General features: G+C 41.4%; 1 protein-coding gene across 5 annotated transcripts in view; it reads left to right on the plus strand.

Moving 5' to 3' along the window:
- Window positions 1-24,728, plus strand: part of DLGAP1 (DLG associated protein 1) — a 143,804-nt gene that overhangs the window by 59,944 nt on the left and 59,132 nt on the right. For 2 of the 5 annotated variants that reach the window (XM_009981976.2, XM_009981979.2), the window contains exon 5: window positions 8,425-8,450. The exons of 2 other annotated variants lie outside the window; for them this stretch is intronic. In XM_009981976.2, coding sequence (XP_009980278.2) covers window positions 8,425-8,450 — 26 coding nt within the window. Of the gene's footprint in view, window positions 1-8,424; window positions 8,451-18,340; window positions 18,482-24,728 lie in introns of all 5 variants that reach the window. One more of the 5 variants, XM_086609217.1, reaches the window with a different exon arrangement.

The following is a 24,728-nucleotide window of genomic DNA, read 5'->3' on the forward strand; positions in this document are numbered from 1 at the left end:
CAGTTTGTAGAAGTTTTGCAAAATCCAAATTAACATACATCTTCCTCAAAGTGCAGGAAGTCATGAAGTTATGGCTTTTCATAAAATTGAACGAAAGTGTTGCATTTCTCAAATTAGATTAAGTGAAAAGAAGCTCACATTGAAGAAGTGGTAATGTCATTAAATAATTGTGTAGAACGAGGCCTGCAAATGTTTCACATCCTGCTGATGCACAAGTCATCTGCCACTCAGCTTTCCACTATTCATTTTAGCTGCTTTGCTTATTCTTATCAGTTTGTCTGCTTAAAATGTGTTTTTGTAAAGAATTTTGAATTTCATGCACTTTGAATTATCTTTACTCTCACTGCAGATTTCTGATTCTATCTCCATTGAACCCATATTTTAATACTTGGCTAACGTTGAAGGCAACTGGCATGTCTTCTCCTAGACTTGTATTTACACTGTGATTTCTCTGGCTCAGTCCCTGATGACTCCCCGCAATAATCAAGCCTGAGCTATTTGCCATGCTTGGCAGAAGTTGTTAGTTAATGAAGATTTGTTTGGAGACAAGTTGAAGCTAATGGGATAGCTCATTTACTCAATAAAAACTGCTGCTTAGTAAACTATATCTGATGACCTCATGACACTCATGTTAGTCACCATTTTTCCTAGGCCATTGATTCTGATTTTTACAGGTAATGGCTCTGCAACCATTCTATAACACTGCTTTGGAGAAAACCAATGATGTCTCCATACTTATTTTTCTCACAGAGACTTTTATCTTTCACATTTTCCTGCCTACAAAAAATGCAGACATCTTTTAGCTTGTCAGCCAGCAACACGTCCAGCAGTCAGTCAAACAACAGACTTTTTCTTGAACCAACACTATGAAATCAACGTTTTCACAACAATTGAGGGACTGCCATCCAGTAGTACATAACTACATATTCTGAGACAAACTCTACAGATGTGCTGTTAATCTGCTTCTGTCTTAAAGATGCAAATTAGAATATCTAAAAATTATATGTCCTAGAAGTATTTGCTGTGTCTAGTCCAGTGGTATGTACAGAATAACTAAAGGCTTTTCTAGGGAAGAACTCCTAGACAGTGTCCCAAATGCCCTTTGCCCATCAGTATTGACATATAGATAGTTAGAGCTGTTGTTGTTACAAGGCCTTTAACTGAACTTCCACCTCTACAGCTGCCTCTTTAAAACAGCTACTTTCTCTGGAATCGTATCTGTTAAAGTCATATTTTATATCTGCTAAACACATTATTGTGTCACAATGTTCCTGGTCTGCAGTTCTCCCTGCTGTTCATGTACATATTAATCACTCACGGCTGCAAAAGTCATTTCCTCTCAATTTTGCCTATATGTTAATTTTCTGGTTTCTCTCAGTTGCACCCTTCTGGTTAGCATGAAGGGGAGCTCTGTGCATTCACAGTCAAATGTGCTGTTGGATAAACTGGGCAGCTCCATCAGACAAGTGTCGTTCCTGGCTGAAGAAAGGGAATGGGTTACATGGGAGGCTGCAGGAAGCAAAAAGGAGATGATGCCATTACAGCTCTGACAACTTGGGAGTTTTTTCTGGGCCCCTACTAGTAAATCAGATTTTCTTTTTCCTTCTTTTTCCTTTTTCTGTTTTAATTAGTGATAACTTTATTGGTTAGAATTACAGTTAGGCCATCTCAGCAGACTGGATATGGGTGGCTCGTAGTAACGTTACAGCTAAGATCACCCACCCAGTCATGAACTATAAAATCATCATGTTTACAACATCTATAATAAAAGAAATGGGGAGAACTAGCAGAGCAGACTGCATTTAAGGAAGGAGCATCGCTAATCACACAGTGCTTTTTTTTCTTACTCTTTTTAACTGTATATAATTATCTTTTGGACAAACTGTCCCTTTTCATAGCTTCTTGATTTTGTTTCCTATTCCTTTGATTTCCTTTGATTCTGTTTCATGTTGCTAGTTTGATTAATTATGTAACTTTCTGATTTATAGAAAGAAGAAGCACTGAAAAGTTTTCCATCCATATAGCTGTGCTCGCAGTTCCTCTGTACCTAACTCAGCTGATAGCCCAGGGGCCAGCAGTGCCAGCCTGTCACAATTTCATTGTTGCTATTCCACTGCACTCAATAACGTTGAGGACAATCCCCCTTTCTCGTTAGACTACATAGCCTATTCTCTGTTTGTGTTAATGAGTCATGTGTACCTTCTCAGGATTATTATTTCATCTGGTTAGTACTGTCTCCACTTGAATTAGGTAGCAATGAGAAAGCTGTACTCCAAGACATGAGTTTCTTGCATAAACAGAAGCTCACAGAGAAGTCCTGTTTGATTAGTAAAAACACAAGAATTTGATTCACAATAATGTGCTTGCTCTTGCGACAGGTCAGAGTCCAGGTCATGCTCGCAATGAGGTCGCAATGCAGAGAGGTTGCCTTACAAGAATAGCATTTGAAATTTAGAGGCTTTTTGCATTGCAACTTGCCAGGGATGAATCTATGTGTGAAATTCAATGATTTTACTGCTTGAAATGATAACTTCTGTTAAACAGAAGGTACTGGGCTCTTGGGGTAGTGCTGGTAAGGCAATCCCGATACATCCTTCCACTGTCTAACCTTTAGGGAGAAAAATTACCAGGTTTATAGAACCTAATCAGCCACATCTCCATTTTTCAACAGAATCTTCATTTTGCATAGACTAGATCAAAAAAGCAGATCATGCAAGACTGTTCCTTCTGGCCACTTGAGGAATTTAATGGTAGAATAACTGCTAATTCCTCATCCTGCATATAATTATGGCAAATTCTGCTGAGAGGATCAATTTTCTCCAGTCTCCGTTTTCCCTTTATCTAATCATATTCAGCAGGAAGCTTTGCCAGTAATCTGACTGGCTCAATTCCACTTCATGATTGTTCTTTTACAAAAATCTCTTTTTGAACAAGTTGTTACAAATACTGTACGATTACAGTATATTGTGTTCTTTCAACTTATAGATGAAAAAATGTAAAATTTATGGGCAAAAGCAAGGCCTGTATTTCATTCAGATGCATGGACTGTGTGGCACAGGTTCAGTTTTTTTAGTAACAGCGTATACATGTGCTGATTTATCTCATTTGATGCCTTCAGGGAACCCTCATCTCATTAACGGGTCAGAATTGGCTATAAGGATCTACTCCAGCACAAGCTACAAAATGGTTAACTAGGTTTAGACTAAATACAGTTCCCTTTCCAAAAATTAGGTTGATAATAACAGCAGCAGTATGAATCAAGCCTAGTTCTGATACCTGAAAAGTTACGAGCTACTCCCTTTTTTCTTTTCTGTATTCTAACTGAAATGTTTAAAATTCTTACTGAACACTGAAGGCAACACTGTTTCCATAGCCAAAGTGAATTTTGGCCTGAAATAAATACATCCTAGATTGTCCTCTTTGGATATTAGAGGTAAATCCATTATTTCATGTCTTTTGAAGCTGAGCAGCTGAGGACGTCTGTGAAATCACAACAAAATCATGCAGGTGTGCTTAGCACTCGTTCCTTTATAGCCTTGACACAGCTTGACCGGCTGTGATGTGTGACCGTGCCGTGCCATAGCTAGCAGCGGCCAAGGCACAGCTCCAAATTTCACAGCGGCAACGAGTGCTGAGGGCAGACAGTTCCGAGGAGTGACGTTCATCTGGGTGTGAACTGCAGCACGGCATGAACCCCGTCAGCGCGCCCTTTGTCTTTCACTTTTCTGGAAATTGCGCAACTGCCGTGACACCATCATTCCCTTCGTTTGCAAAAATGAAAACCATTCTCGCAATATTTAGGAAAACAAAAAGACGTGCTTGGAAAGTAACAAGTAGCAAACGCTGTTGAAAGCTTTAAAAGAGGGCATAATCTGCTGCACCTCCTGCTTCCAAGGAGACTGACATCTGATCCTGGAAACAAAGAATGTGAAATGATGTTTTTGATTTGGAAGGCTAATAAAATACTTCAACAGGTGCTCTTCTAGAAATGTTCCCTTTCTATTGCAGAGGTTTGCAGATTTGTTACTAAACAATGCTTATTTTCTTGAAAGCTGCTGTTGTGCCTCAGTTTTGTTCATTTTTAGTTTGTCAGCTTTATTCAATCTTGAAGGATTTTTTCAGGGATCTTCCTGTTTACATTACTTGCATCAATCAATTCCATTGCTTCTAACCCTAATTTAAGGTACAAACTGGTCCCAGGCAGAAAGTTCCAGTCTGAATTCACATTCCCCTGAAATACACAGGCTTGTGGTTTTGACAAAAGATCATTTCAAACTAAAAATGAATAAATGAGAACTTTTTTGGAGGTAACTGCAAATCTTGGGTCATAGCTTTCCTAAAGACCAATGACCAAAATGAGATGTAGCTGCTTCCTCCTCCGACATGATTGTTCTTCATTAGATTCATAGATTCATAGATTCATAGATTTCTAAGTTGGAAAAGACCTTAGAGATCATCGAGTCCAACCATCCCTAATCCCCATTAAACCATATCCTCAAGTAGCTCATCCACCCTATTCTTAAACACATCCAGGGATGGGGACTCAACCACTTCCCTGGGCAGCTTATTCCAGTGGCTGACAACCCTTTCAGAGAAGAAATACTTCCTAACATCCAACCTGAATCTCCCCTGACTAAGCTTATGCCCATTTCCTCTTGTTCTATCTCCCATCACTAATGTAAAGAGCCCTTCCCCTACCTCCCCACCATCTTTTCTCAAGTATTTATAGGCCGTAATCAGGTCTCCCCTCAGCCTCCTCTTCTCCAGGCTAAACAGCCCCAACTCCCTCAGCCGCTCCTCATAAGTTTTATTTTCCAGCCCCTTGACCAGTTTAGTTGCCCTTCTTTGGACTCGCTCCAGGAGCTCAATATCTCTCTTAAAGCGAGGGGCCCAAAACTGGACACAATATTCCAGGTGCGGCCTCACCAGTGCCGAGTACAGGGGCAGGATCACTTCCCTGCTCCTGCTGGTCACACTATTCTTGATACATGCCAGTATCCCATTGGCCTTTTTGGCCACCTGGGCACACTGCTGGCTCATATCAAGCCGATAGTCAACCAACACCCCCAGGTCCTTCTCCGCCAGGCAGCTCTCCAGCCACTCCTCCCCGAGCCTATAGCGATGCTTGGGGTTTTTATACCCCAAGTGAAGGACTCTGCACTTGGCCTTATTAAAGCTCATGCCATTGGCCTCAGCCCAACGATCCAGTCTGTTCAAATCCCTCTGAAGGGCCTCCCTACCCTCGAGCAGATCGACACAGCCTCCCAGCTTGGTGTCGTCCGCAAATTTACTGAGGGTACATTCAATCCCCTCATCCAGGTCATTGATAAAGATGTTAAACAGAACTGGACCCAGCACTGAGCCCTGGGGAACCCCACTGGTGACCGGCCTCCAGCCGGATTTAGCCCCATTTACCACCACTCTTTGGGCCCGGCCATCCAGCCAGTTTTTAACCCAAAGGAGGGTGTGCCTATCCAGGCCAGCAGTTACCAGTTTCTCCACCAGAACACTATGAGAAACTGTATCAAAGGCTTTACTGAGGTCCAGGAAAACTACATCCACAGCCCTTCCCTCGTCAACCAGGCGGGTCACCCTGTCATAGAAGGTGATCAGGTTTGATTGGCAAGACCTGCCTTTCATAAACCCATGTTGACTGGGCCTGATCACCCGGTTAACCTGTATGTGCTCATTAATAGCACTCAAGATAACCTGTTCCATGACTTTGCCCGTCACCGAGGTCAGACTGACAGGCCTGTAGTTCCCCGGATCCTCCTTCCGCCCTTTTTTGTAAATGGGGGTAACATCCGCCAGCCTCCAGTCCAGCGGAACTTCCCCAGTGAGCCAAGACTGCCCAAAGATAATGGACAGGGGTTTGGCAATGACATCCGCCAGCTCTCTCAGGACTCTCGGGTGGATACCATCAGGCCCCATAGACTTGTGGGCATCCAGCCGAAGGAGCAGATCCTTGACCCGTTCCTCTTGGATCACAGGAGCTTCAATCTGCTCTCCCTCCCTGCACTCAGACACCGAAGGCCAACTCACCTGGGAACTGCTGACCTTATTATTAAAGACTGAGGCAAAGAAGGCATTAAGGACCTCAGCCTTGTCTTCATCCCTAGTGACTAACGTACCCCCTGAGTCCAGTAGGGGCTGGAGGTGATCTTTAGCCCTCCTTTTGTTATTAATATATTTATAGAAAGACTTTTTGTTGTCCCTTACGGAGCAGGCTAGTCTAAGTTCCAATTGGGCTTTTGCCTCCCTGATTATCTCCCTACATGCCTACATCTCCCTTCCTCCCTGTATTGATTCCTGGATGCCTGCCCATTCTTCCAAGACTTGTAGACATCCCTTTTTCTTTTGAGATGTTCCCAAATCTCCTTTGTTATCCAAGCTGGTTTTCTACCCCGGCGGCTCGACTTCCGGCACACAGGGACAGCTCGCTCCTGTGCCTCCAGAATTTCCTTTTTGAATAGTAACCATCCCTCCTGCGCCCCCTTACCCTTGAGAGCTGTCTCCCATTGGACTTGGTTAACCAGACTTCTAAACAGCCCAAAGTCCGCTCGCCCAAAGTCCAGCTTGGCCGTTTTAGTGTTCCCTCTCCTAACTTCCCCTAGAATTGAGAATTCTATTATCTCGTGGTCACTAAGCCCCAGGCGTCCTCCAACCTTCACATCTCCCACAAGACCTTCTCTGTTCACAAACAGCAGGTCTAGGGGAGCTCCTTCTCTAGTCGGTTCACTAACCAGTTGTGAGAGGAAGTTGTCCTCCACACTCTGCAGGAACCGCCTAGACTGTTTCCTGACTGCCATGTTATACTTCCAACAGACATCAGGCAGGTTAAAGTCACCCATAAGGACAAGGGCTAGTGAGCGCGAGACTTCCCCCAGTTGTTTAAAGAATAGCTCATCAGTCTCACTGTCCTGATAGGGTGGCCTGTAGCAGATACCCACTACAATATCCGCCTTCATAGGCCCCTCTTTGATTTTCACCCATAGACATTCTACTAGGTCATCCCCAACATTTAACTCTAAACAGTTTAGATCTTCCCTTACATACAGGGCAATCCCACCACCCCTTCTACCTCTCCTATCCCTCCTGAAGAGTTTGTAGCCATCCATGGTAGCACTCCAGTTATACGAGTCATCCCACCATGTTTCAGTGATGGCAACTATGTCGTAGTTTCCCCGGATAGCAAGAGCTTCCAGTTCCTCTTGTTTATTGCCCATACTGCGTGCGTTCGTATAGAAGCACGTAAGTTGGGCTTTCGACCCCACGGCACCCCTAGGGGGGGAAGTTTTATTACCTGAGCTGTTATTTTGGGATTCTCTTTAACCTCTAGGCAACTTGTGTGTTGCTCTTGACTACACATATCACCCCCTAGTATCACTGAGGCAGCAGGCCGAAGGCACCTGCCTACACTCCCTTCATCAGACAATGGAGGGCCGTCCTCGGCTGTTAATCCTCTAAGTCTGATAATACCCCCCACCCCCTTCACATCTAGTTTAAAGCCCTGTTGATGATCCCAGCTAGTTCTGTAGCGAGCAGCCTTTTCCCCCGTGGAGACAAACCCGCCCCGTCCCTAGATAGAAGATCTGGCATTAGCAGTAAGGGCAGTAAGCCCTACCAAGCAGTGCTGTAGCAATCTGGCCTTTCCCGTCAATGCAGATGGAGATCACTTTTGGAAGACCTGAGAACAACTGGTTTTACTTATGCGTATCATGTTGGAACAAAAGGGATCACATAAAGCAAATAGCTAATGATTTCTTCCAGAGATCTTCACTTAATGTATGGATGCCTGGTTCCCTTAAAGTCATTCTGCAGCAAACATTGCTGCGTAGTGAAGAGACTAAAGCAGAATGCAAACACTTACTGGTCATCTTTAAAAAAGAAAGATAATTATAACTTATTCAACAAGACAGTTTTTTTTTCCAAAGCTAAAGATTTTCACGTACTGAGGAAAAAAAACTCGAACACCACTCCACGCTTATGTACTTTGTTTAAATTAAAAAGCCCATGTTGAGATTTTCACCTGGAACCTTGGAATACAGATGTTAAAACCAATGACCAAGGTTTTGCCTAAGCAAACTGTCTTGGTGAGCTGCGAGAGCAACATGTCAGGAAGACAATGCAGTGATCTCATAGGATACCTATAAACTGCTGATGACTCTGAGATGGACGAAGAGCCAGAATGGCACTGCAGTCATCCTGGGACTGAAAGTTAGGAGAATGATGACTGGCAAGGCAAGATGACTGTTGATGTTTTGAGATAGATCAGCCTCAGCCTGTTCTGTGAGCCCAAAAAGACTCAGAAAAGCTTTAAAACTTGCTAAGTTTTTCCAGAATATAACCTGAAGTAGTTAGGTTTTAAAATACAGAAAACTCAAAAGTAATTCAACAAGACAGCACAAAGAATAAAACAGACAGCATAGAAATAAAAAAGGCTGTTGAACGTTTTGAAGCAGTTGTCCTCTGAGGCCAAGGTTCATTTGTGCCAGAAGCAAGGTGTGTACCAAGTAAGACCAGGGAACCAGAGCAATAAAAAGAATGTTCTCACAGTTAAACCTATGGACAGCTGCCCTGGAGAGACGGATTCTGCCCCGCTTCTGGCACAAAGCTCCTGCGTGATGTTAAATGAGTCATCTCCTGGAGATGTCACCGAATCACAGAATGGTTTGGGTTGGAAGGGACCTTTAAAGATCAGCTAGTCCAACTACCCTGCCGTAGGCACAGACATGTCTGCCTGCTTTGAGATCCTTGTTTCATAGGTCTCTCCCTGGAGATGCGGGCTTGATTTGTGGAAGTGCTGAGAACTGAAGTCCCAAGGAGCTCTCCCTTGCGTGTAGGAGGTGAGGTAATCTGGAAAATTAGATAACATTTCAAACTGGGCACTAAAAACTGTAGGTAATCTTGAATTTGACTGTTCTGCTTCTCATTTCCCTCCCCTCTGAAATGGGAGTAATTAACATCTCTTTTCCTCAGAAGGATGTTTTTAAAATATAGTAATTTTTCTGAAGAAAAGCTTAGCCACCAGGAATATAGTAATTCTGTCTTTTGGGTGTAGGGTGAACTGTGTTTAGTAGATCTATGAGGGAACTGCACATTGAACAAGAAGGAAAACCCCATGAATGACAGAGTTGCTGTTAAGACGAGCAGTGCTTTTCCTGTGTACTGAATTAGTAGCCATTTTGTGAAGAAATAGTTGAGGGCGCCAAGTTAAGGCTTATTAGGGCTGTAATTTTTTACATTTTGAATACAGGACGTTTATTGTTCTTCCAGGATCCTCTGGGAAGGCTTATGTATTATGTGCAGATGTATGGTTATATTGATTATATAGAAAAATATATAATACACATTTTATAGCTAATCTTCTGTCCTTTGATTTCTCCCTAACTCAAATTTAGTTTAAATTATAGCTTATGCCCCTGTGTGTGCATTTTCCCCTGGGATCTCCAAGACACGGGTTTTATAACCACTCATATTCATACTGAGGGTTGCTGTTTTCAGTCTAAGTAATTTTAAGTATCATATGCAGTTCTTATATAGGCAGAAAATGCAGATGCTGGGGATCCTATAGTACCTGGCTATCTCTGAGACAGGTCCCCCCAGTTTTTGCAGCATTCAGTGTCAGCATATGTAGAGCATTTTTGTATGCTCTCCATGCAGTATTTAAGGGTCTACAGATCTGATGAATCATCTTCATAAATTTACAAATAAAAAAAGCTATTATTAGAAATAAATTTGCAGAGACTGAAAAGTACTGGCACAAAGTGTTCTTACAGGCTGTCACCAGCCTTTGGGTCCTAAGAGTTATCACACACAAATGCACTAGAACACTTTGTAAACAAGGCTAAATATCAAGTATTTCAGAAAAGGTAATTGTAGTGATAATTAATGTTTAAAAGGAAGACCTATACTATGCTATTTCAAACATGCTCGCCATTTTAAAGAGTTTCCAGCTTTAGCCTTAATACACCCCCAGAATGTTTCCTCTTTAAATTTGACTTTACCCCCAGAAACAATTCCTCTTCTTGAAACTGAAAACAGCAGTGACAGCTCTTCTGCATGTTAAGACGTCACTACTTAAAATCTGATATCTCATATCCCTGCAGGCTCAGAAACTGGAGCTTTATATCGCTGCAGAGGGTTGATCTCCAGCTGCCTAATTGTTCTGTGCAGCTGCTTCTTTCAAATCCTGTAAGGACCTGATGTATCAAAGTTGAAATTATCAATTTCTGGCATGAAAAGCTTTCCTAAGTTTTATACATATATTTAGTTCTATGCTTTCAAAGTTTGAGCCGTATAGAATTGGGCACATAACTATACAAGAAATCATTCTTTGAAAACTGAAACTCTGCAGTATTTTTCAGTTGTTCTCATAATGTGTCTTCATTCAGGAAAGATGCAGCTACAGAAGACTTTGGCCGGTGAAAACTTACACCCTCTGACATTCGTTGTGTGCTTTTGGTAGTATAATGTAATACAATACGATGTTGGCTACAAAATATGTTTCTTGCACAGCTGCCCTTTGCATTCAGTTACTTGATTTCAATAACAACGGAAAATACCCCGTCCAAAGCAGTGTTTCATGACACACTGTAAACAACATAATTTGATCTCAGCAGCATTAAGATGGTCAATTAAACAGAAAGTCAAGCAACCAGCCACCTGTTAAATCCCTTCGCTGTCCCTCCATCATTGAGAAAGCTCACCCTGTGCTCAGGGCTTGCCCAGGGTCTTTTAGAGAAGGTGAAAGCCCAGAAGATCACCCCAGGGGTCTGCCAGGAGCAGGGGGAGGCAGGGAGCCCTGGAGCCCTCCCAGGAAAGCAACCCGACCTGGTCCCAGGCCGGCGCTGCTAGAGCCGACCAGCTGCTGACAACCGAGTCGGTGCTAGTGCATTTAGTATCTGCCAACGTTGTTGAGTTTGGACAGATCTGACAACACTAATCATGTGTTTGGTGTTAAAAGCTTGGGATTTGACATAATGATAGACCTGCATGTCTTAACTGAAGGGTTTAAAGCTACTTTGAGATGACAAAGTGTGACATCTTCATGGATTTTATGACAGTGAAATGATATCATAAGTTCTTCCTTGTTTTTCTGTGGAAATTGAATATCTAGACCAATGTCTATCATTACACTTATTTTTATTCAGATAACTGGCATATTAACCATGAATGCAGTTAATAAAAGATTGATTTTCTGCAGAAAAACGAAGCATACTTATGGTATCATAGTGCTGGAGTTTTGTTGTCATATTGGGTCAATTTCAAATTATTCCAGGTTTTAATCAGTCAGGACAAAACGCTGTAGCACCATGCAGGTAAGCGTGTCAGCATGCAAAATCTGGTACTTTAACAGTCGCTTTTAAAATTCTGTCAGTTCAGTCTCATCCTCATATTACTTAGTATACAAATGGACCCTCAGCTTGTAAAATGCATTGATGTTTCTCCATAGCAAGTAACAGTGTGCAAAGGTAGACCTTTGCATGCACCTTGCCATAGGTTTTCCATGTTGTATCCCTGATTCACTTAATTGATACTGAAGTTTTTTTAAAAAGGAGTATAAGATGACTTTGAGTTTGACAAATGAGTTTATACCCAAAATCACCTTGGAGCTTAAGCCTTCTTATTGATTTAGAAATGCTTCAAAGTGTGAAGTGGGTTGGAATTTCTGTGTGTCCGTCGTGAATGTAAATGTTAGACTTGGGTTTTGACTGTCTTTTCTGACAGGAAATCTGCCAATGTCCACTAAGTAACATTGTTGTGAATGGTAAGCACATGCTTGTTGGTGTGAATTTTTGCTCAGATTAGGAATAATAAAAGCTAAAGGGCCAAATTTTCCAAAGCATTTCCCTCCCATGTTTAGCAGTGGAGTGAGTCCTGAAAATCCACTGTAGAGAAGAGGTAACCAGGTGATATCCATGATGTGAAAGAGTGAGCCAGACCATTATCTGATGTTTGGCAACACACTTTTTGAGGCAATATAGCTAAACTAGTTTACGAGCAACTGATAAATTGCTGTAACTTGTAAGGTTTGTCATTCATCTTGTTCTAATGACTGCTTGGAAAAATAATAAGCTGATTATGCTTGTCTTGTTAGCTTAAACTCTGATAGATGATTTTTGCTGGCATTAATTTTAATATTTTAAGGAGATCTTTTTCCTTCCGTGGTTAGCTACGTCATTATGCCATTTATGTTCTCCATGAGTTCTCGAAGTGGAAGGGGTCACTTTTTTTTAATACAGTTATATAATTAAATAGGACCTTGTAGTTTCTTTTATATATCACTAGGTGTTTTGAAAGCTATTTAATTACAACATTTTACTTGTTCCCTACTCCTGTTCTTTGTCTATACAACCCCTCCTCAATAAAGTGAAAATCTTAGGCTGTACCCATACATACATCAAAAGATAGTTGCACCTGTAATGGGTTCAACTCTCAAAAATTACTTCATAAACATTTTGAGAATGGACCTCTTTGGGGGGAAATATTTGAAAAAAATGTCATATGGTGATTTCTGAAATTTTGCTTTCTTGCCACTGAAGAAAAAAAGATTAATTTATTTTCCTTAGCAGGCTGTTATTATTATTTACTGATGAATTCAATGTTCTGCATTTATGCTTTCAAATACCCTATTTCTTTACTTTTTTGATAAATCTTCATGATTTCATTCACACTTTTAAAACTAGTTATGACATTACTCAATATTGACATGATATTTTTCATCCTTGAAACAATCTATGAATGAGTAAAATAAGGATTATTAGTCCCATATCACTGATGAGAAAGCTGAGCTAAAAAGGCAATTAGAGCCCAAATTTTAATCTGGATATTCTGATTCCAGTCTTGTAAGTGCTGATAACATTAAGCTTCTCATCTGAATACTAAACTTTTCTTCTCCTCATAGTAATAACATACATGGAGTGGATTTATATTGGCTTCTATTTTAATTCCTCTTCATTTAATCTCATTTCAATTAAGAATTAAGATGAAAGAAAAGTAGTATTAATTATAACTATTAGCTCTTAACTCCATAATTTGCTTTTCAATCAACAAACATTAAAGCAGTGATTTTAGGAGTGAGTATGCTGATTTTAAAAGTTCAGAAACTGAATAGGGCAACATATTTCACAATTTAAAAGTTGTGGTACGCTGCTAATGACATTTGGCACAGTGATTACTTAACTAAGCTTTGGCAAACGAGAGCTGTTTGTCATCACCTAGATAAGGACTAAGGAGAGCACAAGCATTCTCCCTGTGACAACTGGATTTCTAATCCTTCTTAAAGAAAGAAAGATGAGGTTGCTTCTTTTTTATATGCATTGATGCATCTGCATAAAAAATTTCATTTTGTGTTTTCCTAGGATTCTTGCTTGTACCCTTGGTGGTTTACCTCACTTTTTTTCTGCTCACTGCATTAAAACTGCTTCCTTTTATCAGATGTTTGCCTTTGATGTTCAGAATCTAAAACTTCATACAAACAGTCAAGTTACTGAAGTGTTTAATATGTCTGGAGTTTCTGGACTTTCATGTGAGATGGGAAGATTAGCACTTATAGTTGTTAAGTTAACTTTATTTCCTAAAAATGGATTAAATACTTGAGTTTTTCTTATTTTTTGCAACACAAATGTTTGCACTCATGAGAAAATTCAGCTGACTTAATTTTGGCAAATCAAGGAAATAAATGGCAAAAACAGCTGTGAGGAAATTAATATTTGGCCAGTTTGCTTGGAGTACAGTGAATTTCTCAGTGAGAGTAGAGTTTCTCTCTGCTAGAACCATTAATTTTGCTGATTTACTATAAACATTTAAAATGGCATAAGAGAGCCTAATTTCCTGCCTTTCTTTTAGAAATAGTACTGGCTGATTCCCACGTGCAGCCCACTTCAGCTTGGAGTGTTTATCAGTACTATTTATTGTTCTTGTTACGCCTGGGTGGCAATCTTTGAGCTGTGACACACACGTGCTGCCGCAGTTCACTGCAAAAAAAAGACCTGCAGGTCTGCGGGGCATCCCTAAACCTCCAACAAAGTTCAAAGCCGCTTAGGCTGAGACCACCAAGACCCCTTCCCTCAGACTCTTGCAACTGGGAAGCGTGCATTCAGGTTTGTGACTTATGAAAAGAGGTCATAATCAGAATGAAGTAAGCACAAGGTAATTTTGATTTTGTACGAGGATGAGAATTTCACAAAACTTCAGGAGAAACTTCACAAGTCGCAGGATTAAATGACAAATGCTCTGAAACGTTAACTCAGGATGCCAGAGACCTGTGCTGTTTAGCTCAGGCATATTTATCCATCATCCCCAGGGCAGCTGCCGTGACTCAGCAGCTGACCCAGAGCCCACGGCTCATCCCTCGCTCTGCCCAGTGTCCCAGGAGAGGGGAGTACGACGTGGCTGTGTAGGACGGACCAACACGGAGGGGTTGCGCATGAGTGCCCATGCCTAAGGATGGGCATGCCCAAGGACCACTGCCTAACAGGAGCAAGAGGAGTAAAACTCCCCTAGATGTCAGCAGTACAACTAGGATCTGTCCTGCTGGCAGCAGACCCTGACCTCCATAAAAAGCAAGCCTGAAGAAATTTCTATGCTTGGACTTTCAGGGAGTGAGTGAGGCAAGCTGGCTGGGCTTGGACAGACAACATGAGAAGGTCTGATCAGCAGGTTGTGCTGCTGTGTCTTTGGAAGCTGTACCTCAGTGCTGCTCCTAGCTTGCCACAAATTCCTTATGGCACTGTGCACGTTTGTCACCAAACAAAAGATTTTTTTTAACTCTTAGGCTAATATTTGTCATGTCCTGTACTTCATGCAGTTTATGTCACTTAGAAACTTACATTTGACCTGATGAGACTCGCATTTTAGTCATCACCTATTGTCACAATTAGATCCTTTAAATAAACATGCTGATCAGATGAAGTAATTCTAGTCTCAACCTCTACCTCTGACTTAAGGTGGCAATATCTAAAAACAATTAATCTTCCAATAAACTTTGAGTAGCAGGTAGTGTTTTTGTAAATGTCAAAATGCCAGTGCTAGGGAACTTGATTATTACTGCTGAGGTGGGAATTTTTCTTTTACTCGTTTGTTTAATAGTCCAGGAAGACATATTTTTAAATCATTCTAGACAACTAAATCTTTTTTTTTTCCAATTCTCTATTTACAACCCAATAGAAAATGTCATTTTACTTGTTTCCTGTTAACTGTCTCAGAAATGTTGTACTTCTGGCTTGACCAAACAGAAAGTAGGCACGCTACCATTCTGCTGGACAACTAGAAACTGTTTACTCATTTTGTTGACCTGGTTCCAGCCAAGCAGTGATCAGGAACACGAAAAATCCAGACCATCTTGGTCAAAGACAGAAAAAATGGGTTTTCTGTAATGTTTAGTTGCTAGTGCCCAGAAAATGGATATGAATAATTTCCAAAATAAAAGCTTTCAAGAGCATATGTGATTTTGTGGATTACCATGTGCAAGAGGATTATTATGTGAGACACAAAGGGAATAAGAGATTACAGCACTTTAAAGTGGAGTCGATGTATACGTCAAAGGTGTAGTATGGTTACACACTTTGTGTGAGACAAGGCATTGGCCAGGGAGCCTTCTGCCACAGGGCTATTCGTAACAAGAATGAGGGAGCCAGACAGTCAGGATTTAATACGCGCTTTCAAGCTCTTTTAACTTTTCTGATTTCGGCTCCACACACCAGTATTTGAAATATGCAAAGATGTTTGCACTCAGAAGCGAATTAACAGCAACAATAATCAGCTTACAGATTCCTGTTCTGTGATATGCTGAAAAGAAAAAAGAAAAAAAAAAAACCTCCGGACATTTAGGTCAAATATAAAAAACCGGTGGGCTGGTTGGAGAGAGCACTCAGCTGAATGATCGCATGAGTCTTTGGAAGGAATTTCTATTAAACTGCCCAGGAAAATAGCCTCTTCTCTTTGGCAAAGTGCGTATCTCAAACATTTATTTTCCTTCATCTTATCTTGCAGATTTGTTTTTGTCAACTGATTACAGCAAAAATCTGGAAAAAATAATTTCACTGGGTGTTTACTTATAAATTATTGTGTGATACATATTGAACATAAAGAGCTTATATGTTCTTGTAAATTTTGCATTTAAAAATATTCAGCATTAAATCTATGGCAATAGATAGGCAAGGTCTAGTCCTAAGGACCAGAGCTTAATTCCCTTGCACCCCATTTTGCTTCCTTGGCCTGCAGGTGCAGCTTGAAACTCACTTGTAGGTCAAATTTGAGCCTTGAAGCTGTGACAGTGTTCCTGTACATAAGTTTGCAGCCAAATGACAGTTCAACATTGTCTGTCCCAAGAGCAGAGCGATTCGTTAACTCTGAACTACCATCCAGCCACTTGACATATCCCTCTATGTCTCCTGCCCCCCTCGGGACTGCGTGGGTAAGTTCTAGCATTCATCAAATAAACCATAATCCTACCGTTTGTGGAATTAAATGAAGGCAGGGAGCGTGTTAATGAGTCCTTTGGCCCCCGGAGCCGCTCGCTCGGCAGCACCGGAGTTTTCCGATCCACTTTTCTTGGGTGCGGTGATGGTCACCTGCAGACCTGGGCGGCCCTGAGGCCGGCCGGAGCCCGATGCCCAAAGCTTAGAAGACCATCGACCGAGGAAAGAGGGTTTCTGGCACGGCCATCACCGGGCAGGGTTTGCCGGGCTGTGGCTGAGGCGGTAACAATAGCGGGCGAACACCAGAGGGAGATATTGTTCTGCTGGAGATGCAGAAAAGGACAGCCTCGGACTACGGGACTTGGGAATAGCAGGACTGAGCTTTCGAAGGGAAGAGAAAAAAGTTCGGATGACGCGACGCTACAAAAACGTAAACGGTGAAACTCTTCGTTCTAGTGAGGTTTGAGAGTTCGCGTTCTTCATCGTTTCTCAGTGCTGACTCCAATGTGCTCATGCTTTGTACCAAGGAGTTGCTGCCTGACACCCACTTACAGTCCAGTAACTTCGGAATATCTATTTGCAGTGCTGGAAGGTCCCAGTAAAGTGTCCAGAGCCAGATAAGCAGGAAATAAGAAATAACCATTTGCACTTATTTATTAAATGAGTCTTTTTCCTGGTCCATCTGCACATGCTCTACCTCTGTGTCTGAACTGGTGAAGTCCTCGGACCTTCAGAGTCCTGGTCTCCAGGTGTGCTGTGTGCTGGAAAGGGACCAGGATGCAACCATCTCCCCAGGTGCCCTGTTTTTTCCACTGAGGCAAATCTGGGAATACAGATGGGAAAAAGGCAAATGGGTTATCTACTCATTGGAAGTTTAAGGTTTTGGCAACTTTCATAGGATTCTCTATATTTCTGTCCAGAATCCTATGTATTTCTACCCAGAGAAACACAGATGAGAAAAAGTTGCAGAGCTGTTCTCTGCAATAATATACCATAGGTCTGAATTTCACAATTAGATCTCAGATCTCCGAGGAACATCACTGTTCTGCCTCTGTAACTTTCTTCCATAAGTAAAAAGGTTCCTTACTTACGTACACTACATACTCTTGACCCAGAAGGCACAGTGCCAACAAATACAGCTCTGTGAGCCTCCAAGTGATTGTCAAAGTGACCTGTACTCCAGCCCACCACTGCTGTGGCTCTGGTTGTTCAGCAGATATACCTGTATTTTGTGCCTGCTGAAAGTCTGTCCTTCTTCTGCCCACAAAGTCTCAGCTGGCCTGGACCAGGAAAAGTGAATCCCCTGAACTGGAACCAATAAGAGGCTCTTGTAACTGCTCAATTTTCAGTAACTGGTTGAAAGAAAACACACTGACAGCCTCAAGGTGAATCTATGCCAGTATTTTTTAGAAAACACATTTCAATGAACTGACCCAACTCCATTACAGTTCACACAAAGCTGGGACAGGTGGGAAGCTTCTCCAGTTCGCCACTGAATTTCCAAGACAATGGACTAAAGCAGATGCTCCCTCTCTGCTTTTTTCCCCACATGTAATTAATGCTTCTGCACTGACTGCTTTTCGTTTCTATTATTTACATGGTGCTTAACTTTCCACAGCCACTATACTGAGGTTCACCTGTGGAATATGAGGTGACGATCTGCTCATTACACAATCCAGCTGTCTTTTCAGCAGAAACTTTCAAAGTCCTCTTCTATTCTCAAAAACGTAATCTATAAAAACCACCCTTTCATTGACTAATATCAAAGTAAAGCCAGGCTGAGCCATGTATTAAATTGTATACCCCTGGCTTTCACAATGCTGCCAAGGTGAAGGATTCTCCAACAAAACTATTTTTTTAACAGTTTTATTGCGGGTGTGTAAGAGCTAATGGAGATGAGCCTGTTCTCTTCTTAGGTGTGTCAGCTTCACAGAGCTCACCAGCACAAAAAGAGGATCTTGACATTGTTATTATGGTGAGCATAGAAGACGCTTCATACATTCAGGTGGATGATTTGCATTGTAGAGATCTTTCAAAAGATTTGGGTGTTATTAAATGTGGATGTTTAATTGTTGATTCATTAGACCAGAATCGTACACAAATTATCCAAGCAATAGATCTTTTTTCTTCTGATAGGTAAAGAAGAACTCTGAGACAACTAGAATCAAATTCTCATTTTCATTACACCAAAAAATGTAGAGGAGGAGAAACATATTTAGGTATTTAATGATAGGGACAGGTGTCTGATAAAATTCACAGAAACCTCTATGCAGACCAAATGTTTAAGTAGGCTTGTTTTTGTAAACCTATTTAAGTATCAGTACCTCTGTGACTTCAGGTCTGATTCTTGATTGCAAGGTAATACATTGCTTCTGCTTTTGAAAGTAAAAATCAGCCTACAGATTTGAATCTTCCTGCAATATGGAGAGAAGTAAAGGTTATACAAAAAGGCCAACTTCAGCTTAGATAAATAAATGTCCCTGGGCTGCTCTCATAGTCAGTGAAAAGACAAGGGCTCCTCCATGCACCTAAAGTTAGGCTATAGTGACAGAACCCTGTCTTCAGAAGCAGCACTGTCATACAGTATGTCTGTCACTACTTCACAGTGCATTGCTCCCTGCAACTCAGCTAATATGGCTATTTTCTGGAGCTGAGCTGTGAATCTAGCCTTTTTTGAAAAATAAAAAATAAAAAAGGGGAAAAAAACCTGAATGTAAAAGCAATAATGTATATCACATATCTGATCTGGTTGATAGCACCATCCAACTGATGTATTTTAGTCCAAGTTGAGTTGTAGCCATGCACAAGGGGCAGGAGGTAGCTAAGGTATCTATCTGTGTCAGTGCTACCACTGAAGACAACTACTGTCAAGCCTTGTCCTTAATACATGCTCTGAAAGGAGCTGAAATGATCCTTTGTGAACAGCCCATTCATTGGGAACGTTCTCATTATAGACTTTTAAACATTTCCATGTGACATTTTTATGTGGCTGAAACATCTCTATGTGACTTGCTCACAACTCCTGAGTAGAGCAGGTGTTTCTTCTGCAACAGAATTGTTGAGCTGTGGTAAAGGAAAAAAATATTTTTTGTAAAGTAGCTTTTATGGTGAATTCTAGAGGATGGCCTGGAGAACATTGACTTGCTGGGGAAGGGGGAGAGTCTGCACAGGAGCTTGTGGATCTAGCAACTGTCCTCCATTGAGTACAGATATTGAAAACAAGCTGTTTTACAGACCTGAATCAACATGTTGTCATCACCCAAAACATAAAAACATAGTGAATATCTCTTAAGACCAAAGTGTAATAGCAAACACAGGAGCTGGGGCATAGACTTGTTGAGCTGTACCTACTGGTGCATGACAGAAACAACAGAAACTCACAAGTACATTTAAAATTCTAGCTATAGCACAGAAAACCTCAGGACATGACACTGGGGGTGAGTGGGAATATGGAGTGACTGGTTTTTGGTTAAAGTATGTGATGATAGCAGCTTAGATTTGCAAGAGAGAAATATTTCTCTGGCACTTTGATTCTTCCAGGGTTGAAGGAAGTCAAACTCCCTTTATTTTTCATAAAAGATTCAAAGATTGATGCTTACTCCATCATCACAGTCCTTTCCTAGCGATAGCAACCATCTAATCCAAAATTGACTGGCATCTCAAGTCAAAAAAGGATAGCAGTACCATATTTTTGGACGAGGCAGACATGAAGGAAGGTCACATGCTTATGAATGTGGAATTTATTCATCAGATAAACATGCCTGTGGAAAGGACAAGTCCTCTAAACCACTGGAGCTGTCGTATTTGTGCAAAACCAGAGCACTACAAACAGTTAAAATCTGCAATGCCAAGCATGACTTACATTCAAAAGTAATGACTGTGATCTTACCTTAAAGCTCAGAAGGTTTCGCCAGGCAGCTTGTACAGACAGCAGAGGAGGCATTTGTAATGTGAAGAATCATTTCTCACTAGGATCTTTCAGGATCTGTGTCTGTGAAAAGAAATCCCACACCTCAGGAGTAAAAACAAGGGAAAAAAGGTCATCTTGCCCTTGGGAAAATATGACTTGCGAAGCTCATGTAGTTCTTATTTAATAACACGTTTTTAGAAACCTGTGCTGTGGAATGCCTACTTCAAACAACACCCACCCTTTGGGGCCCTTTCTTGAGGACATGTAACCTACGATAAAATTAATCTTGGTCACAGCAGCGTGTGCCTGCATATGTCAGACTCCAAACAGGGAAGAGGAGTGCTGGACAGTAGTCCCAGTGCCAACACAAGGACTGATTTCCAAGGGTGAAACTCTTGAGTCACTCTTACAGCCAACTTTTGCTTTTCCTTCATTTCTATCTTAAGGTTTTTACATCAAGGTATTAGGACACTTCATTTGATGTTTGTGGTCTTCTGAAACTGTAGCCCTTCCACCTCATCTGAAACACAGCATCTCCTACACCATATTTTCCCTAGCTCAGCTGGGCTCTAAACGATTTGCCAAGGTAGTGTAACATCTTATGCCAAAGCTTTTATGTATTCATAAAAAAACTCAGCACTCCTTTGAGTCCCGTGTACAGTTTATTCCTCTAATTTTAGTAAAGGATGTTTGTTTAGAGAGTTTACTGTATGTCTTTAGAGCCTGATATAATTTTAGCACTCATAGCCTGTCAGAATTAGTCAGCAAAGTGTTTAATCAATACCTACCAATCCTGAGCTGTTAGCATGCTCTCATCAGCCTTACTACAATACCTTAGATTCATTTACGCAGCTGAATTTGCTTCAGAAAAGTTGCTTAGGCATCAGCCCAGGATTTGCCTGAGGCTACTAACTGAAAACACGTTCAGGTTAGCCGACAGCAGCCCCAGGAGCAGTGTCCTGCTTTGCCTCAGCAGTGTCCTGTCTAATCTGTCATTCACTGGAGCCTGGATCCATGAATGTTCCTCTTGGGAATCCAAAATGTGTCTAGCTTCTTTTGCCAAATTGAAGGAGAGAAGGTCTAAGTGGTCTGTCCTGAATCCAGTCTTACTTCCACACTCTGGGATCATTAGGGGGTTTATTTCTTATCCTAGCTCTGGGCTAGAAGAAAGACAAAACATAAGCAGAATACACTTTTGTGAATAAGTTTGAGAGACCTTTTCATAGTAAGGTGATGGGATAGCACAGTAGCGATCTCAGTTTCAGTCAGTCTGTTTTCCTTCATGCCTAAAATGACACACAAAGCACCCACACTCCAGAACATAGCATGATTCATAATAAAGTCTATCTTTAGCCAAGCCTGTACTTGACAGTTCTTGTCCTTTGCAGTGGATTATTTCAGGGGGCAGTCAGGGAGAGAACAACCAAAGACTGAAGCTCTTTGTGTACACACAGATGTATATTCCTGGGCTAGCATCTCCCTGCCTGACCTCATGAAGACGTGATGAAACACAGCGCTAGCTGCTGAGCCAGTGAGGCTCTTTGAACTGATAACCATGGCATGTTCTGTGATGTGGTTTGCCTAGAAACCTATTTGTTTCTTTTGAAAATCCAAAATACCAAAATGACATCAGTTGTAGTGTGCACTGAAAAACCTAGGCTGAGATGGTAGACTGGTTTATTCCATAAATGATTGCAGATGTTTGGGTGAAGGCTGCAAAACACGAGGCTTTTCAAACGTGTACATGTGGGGAAGGAAACTAGGGACATATATAAACATGAACATATTTGTTATAGATTACAGCCAGTCAGCTGATCCCCTTTCAGATCGGCAACTTTTAAAGATGTGCAAAAATAAGTGGAAACTATGATAGCTGCAATACATCTGTTTTAGTGAGTGTTTTTTATTTCTGACTCTATAGGCTTACCTCCCTTTGTCTGATGCCAGTTACATACTAGACACATAGAACTGTCAGCAGTCTGAAAAAGACTTGGGAGATATGCTGCTGGTTTTTATTACCACCAGATTGCAAAAGCATATAGCCTGAGCTGGTTTTCCAAAAGCCTGAGTCCCGGCTCTGCGTCCCAGGAGCCTGCTATGCTAAGATGTGGCTGGTACCAATTTAGGAAGCTCTCTAAGTATGCAATGCCCTTCAAGTGACTGAGTCATTTGTCAGAGTCACAGACATGGGAAAAGGACAGGAAGAAGAGTTACTAGCTGAAGAATTACTGGCGTTAGGTCTCCCTCCTGATCTCTGAAGTTGGGCTGTCTGGTGTTGAATTCCAGAAGGAAGGTCCTAATAGTTCCCACTGGCGCTGCATCAAGAAGGTGGGTGACACGGGCTGTTGGAGGCCATGGCCACCTGCTTCCCCACCATAGGAAAAACCAAGTCATCATGGGCCTTCAGCTTCAAAAAGCCCACGGCAGGCAAAATGTGTGACGGCCAAATGTTTTTTGTGTCATCTCTTTGGGCCAAATTCCAGCTTATTAAGATGCTGCCAAGTAATAATACTGACAAGTCCTTCAGCTGACTTGTCACAGCTTAACCCTCAATGCAGCTGTGGACAGAGAGTGAAGAGGGCTTTGCTGCTGTCTGCTTCCGGTTGCTCTGCAGAGTTATCCCTAGTTATATTAGTGTTAGGTTCCTATAAACCTGACTGGCATTTCTACAGCTTGTGTATTTATTACTGTTGACAAATTAGAGATGAAGTTCCAAACATTTACACAGCAGAAAATCTCATTGTTCAGTTCTCGTAAAAATTAAAGTGGCAACTACTTTTTCAAAGCTGTCCTTTTTAACAGACTTTGCATCTTTTGCAATGTGCACAGTTGGAAGATGGAAAATATAATTTCTTTCCTGATCAGTGTTGTTCTTTTCCATTTGACAGATGTTTCATTTTAAAGTGTTTCCGCATCTGCAAATGTCCCCTTTCTGTTCACACCTCTGTCTTTGCATTAGTCAATGTCATCAGCAGTAAGGTGAGTAATTACAGGTAGAAAAAAGCAATGAAGCAATCGCACACATATTGATATGAGTGTGCTAAAAACGTTGAAATTGAATTGCACATAGGGAAGAAAATTAACTGTTTATGAAATGTGCAGAAATTATTTAGATGTTTTGTTGTTACTGTATGGGTTCAAGAAGCAACCATACAAATAAATTAAATAAAAACCACTAAGGGCTATAATTGCGAAGGATACCACATCAGACCAGAGAAATAGCTCAACTGCAAGTCACTGGAGCTGAGAGAGTGGCTGGGAGGGAGAACATTCTTTGCCTTGTTCTTGTCTTGAGCAACCCGTGTTAGCCTCTTTCCAAGACGGCCGTAATGAAGTGGAGGTTTGGCTGCTCTTGCAATGCTGCAGTGAGCAAAACAGCTTCTTAAAACTGATAGAAATTGTAATCATCAGCATGGGTTTACTCCCAACTAAGAGTTCCACTGATGTGTGTTGTCTTATTTTCAAGTAATTGCATATAATTGAGACAGTGTCTCGAGTGAAAAAAAATCAGGTTTCAGATGCATAGGTTCAAAAAGAACTCTACAAAAGTCAATTGTGTGTGCTGGAAGGCAAAATTTAACCAATGATTTCAAAACTCATTGCTCATATTCTGTGGTTTGTTCTTTTCTCAATACATCCAACATCATAAATGTATTTGTATTTAAAACATCTTCTTACGTGTAGCAATGTCTGATAGGTTTAGTAAAACTTAGCAACTGGGGAGTGAAAAGAGCACAAATCTTTGCAGGTTCTGTCCACGTGAAAAGCACCAGGCAGCATCACAGACTCAAACTGATGCCCCAAGTGGCACCAGGGACTAAGGGTTTCATCAAGAGCAGGTTGAAGTCAGTATGATAATGGCTGGAGGCAGAACCTAACCCAAGTATACTCCACTTCAGCAGAGTTTAGCAGAGCTGAACACGGTGAAAACAGCACAGCTGGTGCAATGGTTATTGCATCCCACAGTGGTAAGCTGTGGCCTGGGAAAGAGAACTAATGCAGAGTCACCCAGTGCATCTTGCAGAGGACCACACCTGAGAGAAGCTGCCACTGCTGTGGAGGCAACATTAATACAGAGTGGCAAGTACTTGATAACAAGATGGAAGCATTATTGAGAGAATAGAAGTGCTTGGTTTAGTTAACTTTATGGGACCATCCAAACTCCTGAGCCAGTACTCTTACCATCATGCAAGTTTGCATTCTCAGTAGCCATCGTGAGCATTGAAAGGAAGGGGAGGCCATGGTGCAAAAACTGTTGTGCTACAAAGAAGTTAAAGTGAATTTTTGGTTTATGTCATGCAAAAATGTATGATTCAGCTTCATTAGAAATAGAATGCAGCATGTTTCTATGCTTCAAGTGATGAGATTTTCAAATCTTGGCTTGTTGTGAGCCT

Source organism: Tauraco erythrolophus, chromosome 3 (genome assembly GCF_009769465.1).
Source record: "Tauraco erythrolophus isolate bTauEry1 chromosome 3, bTauEry1.pri, whole genome shotgun sequence".
Lineage (NCBI taxonomy): Eukaryota > Metazoa > Chordata > Aves > Musophagiformes > Musophagidae > Tauraco > Tauraco erythrolophus.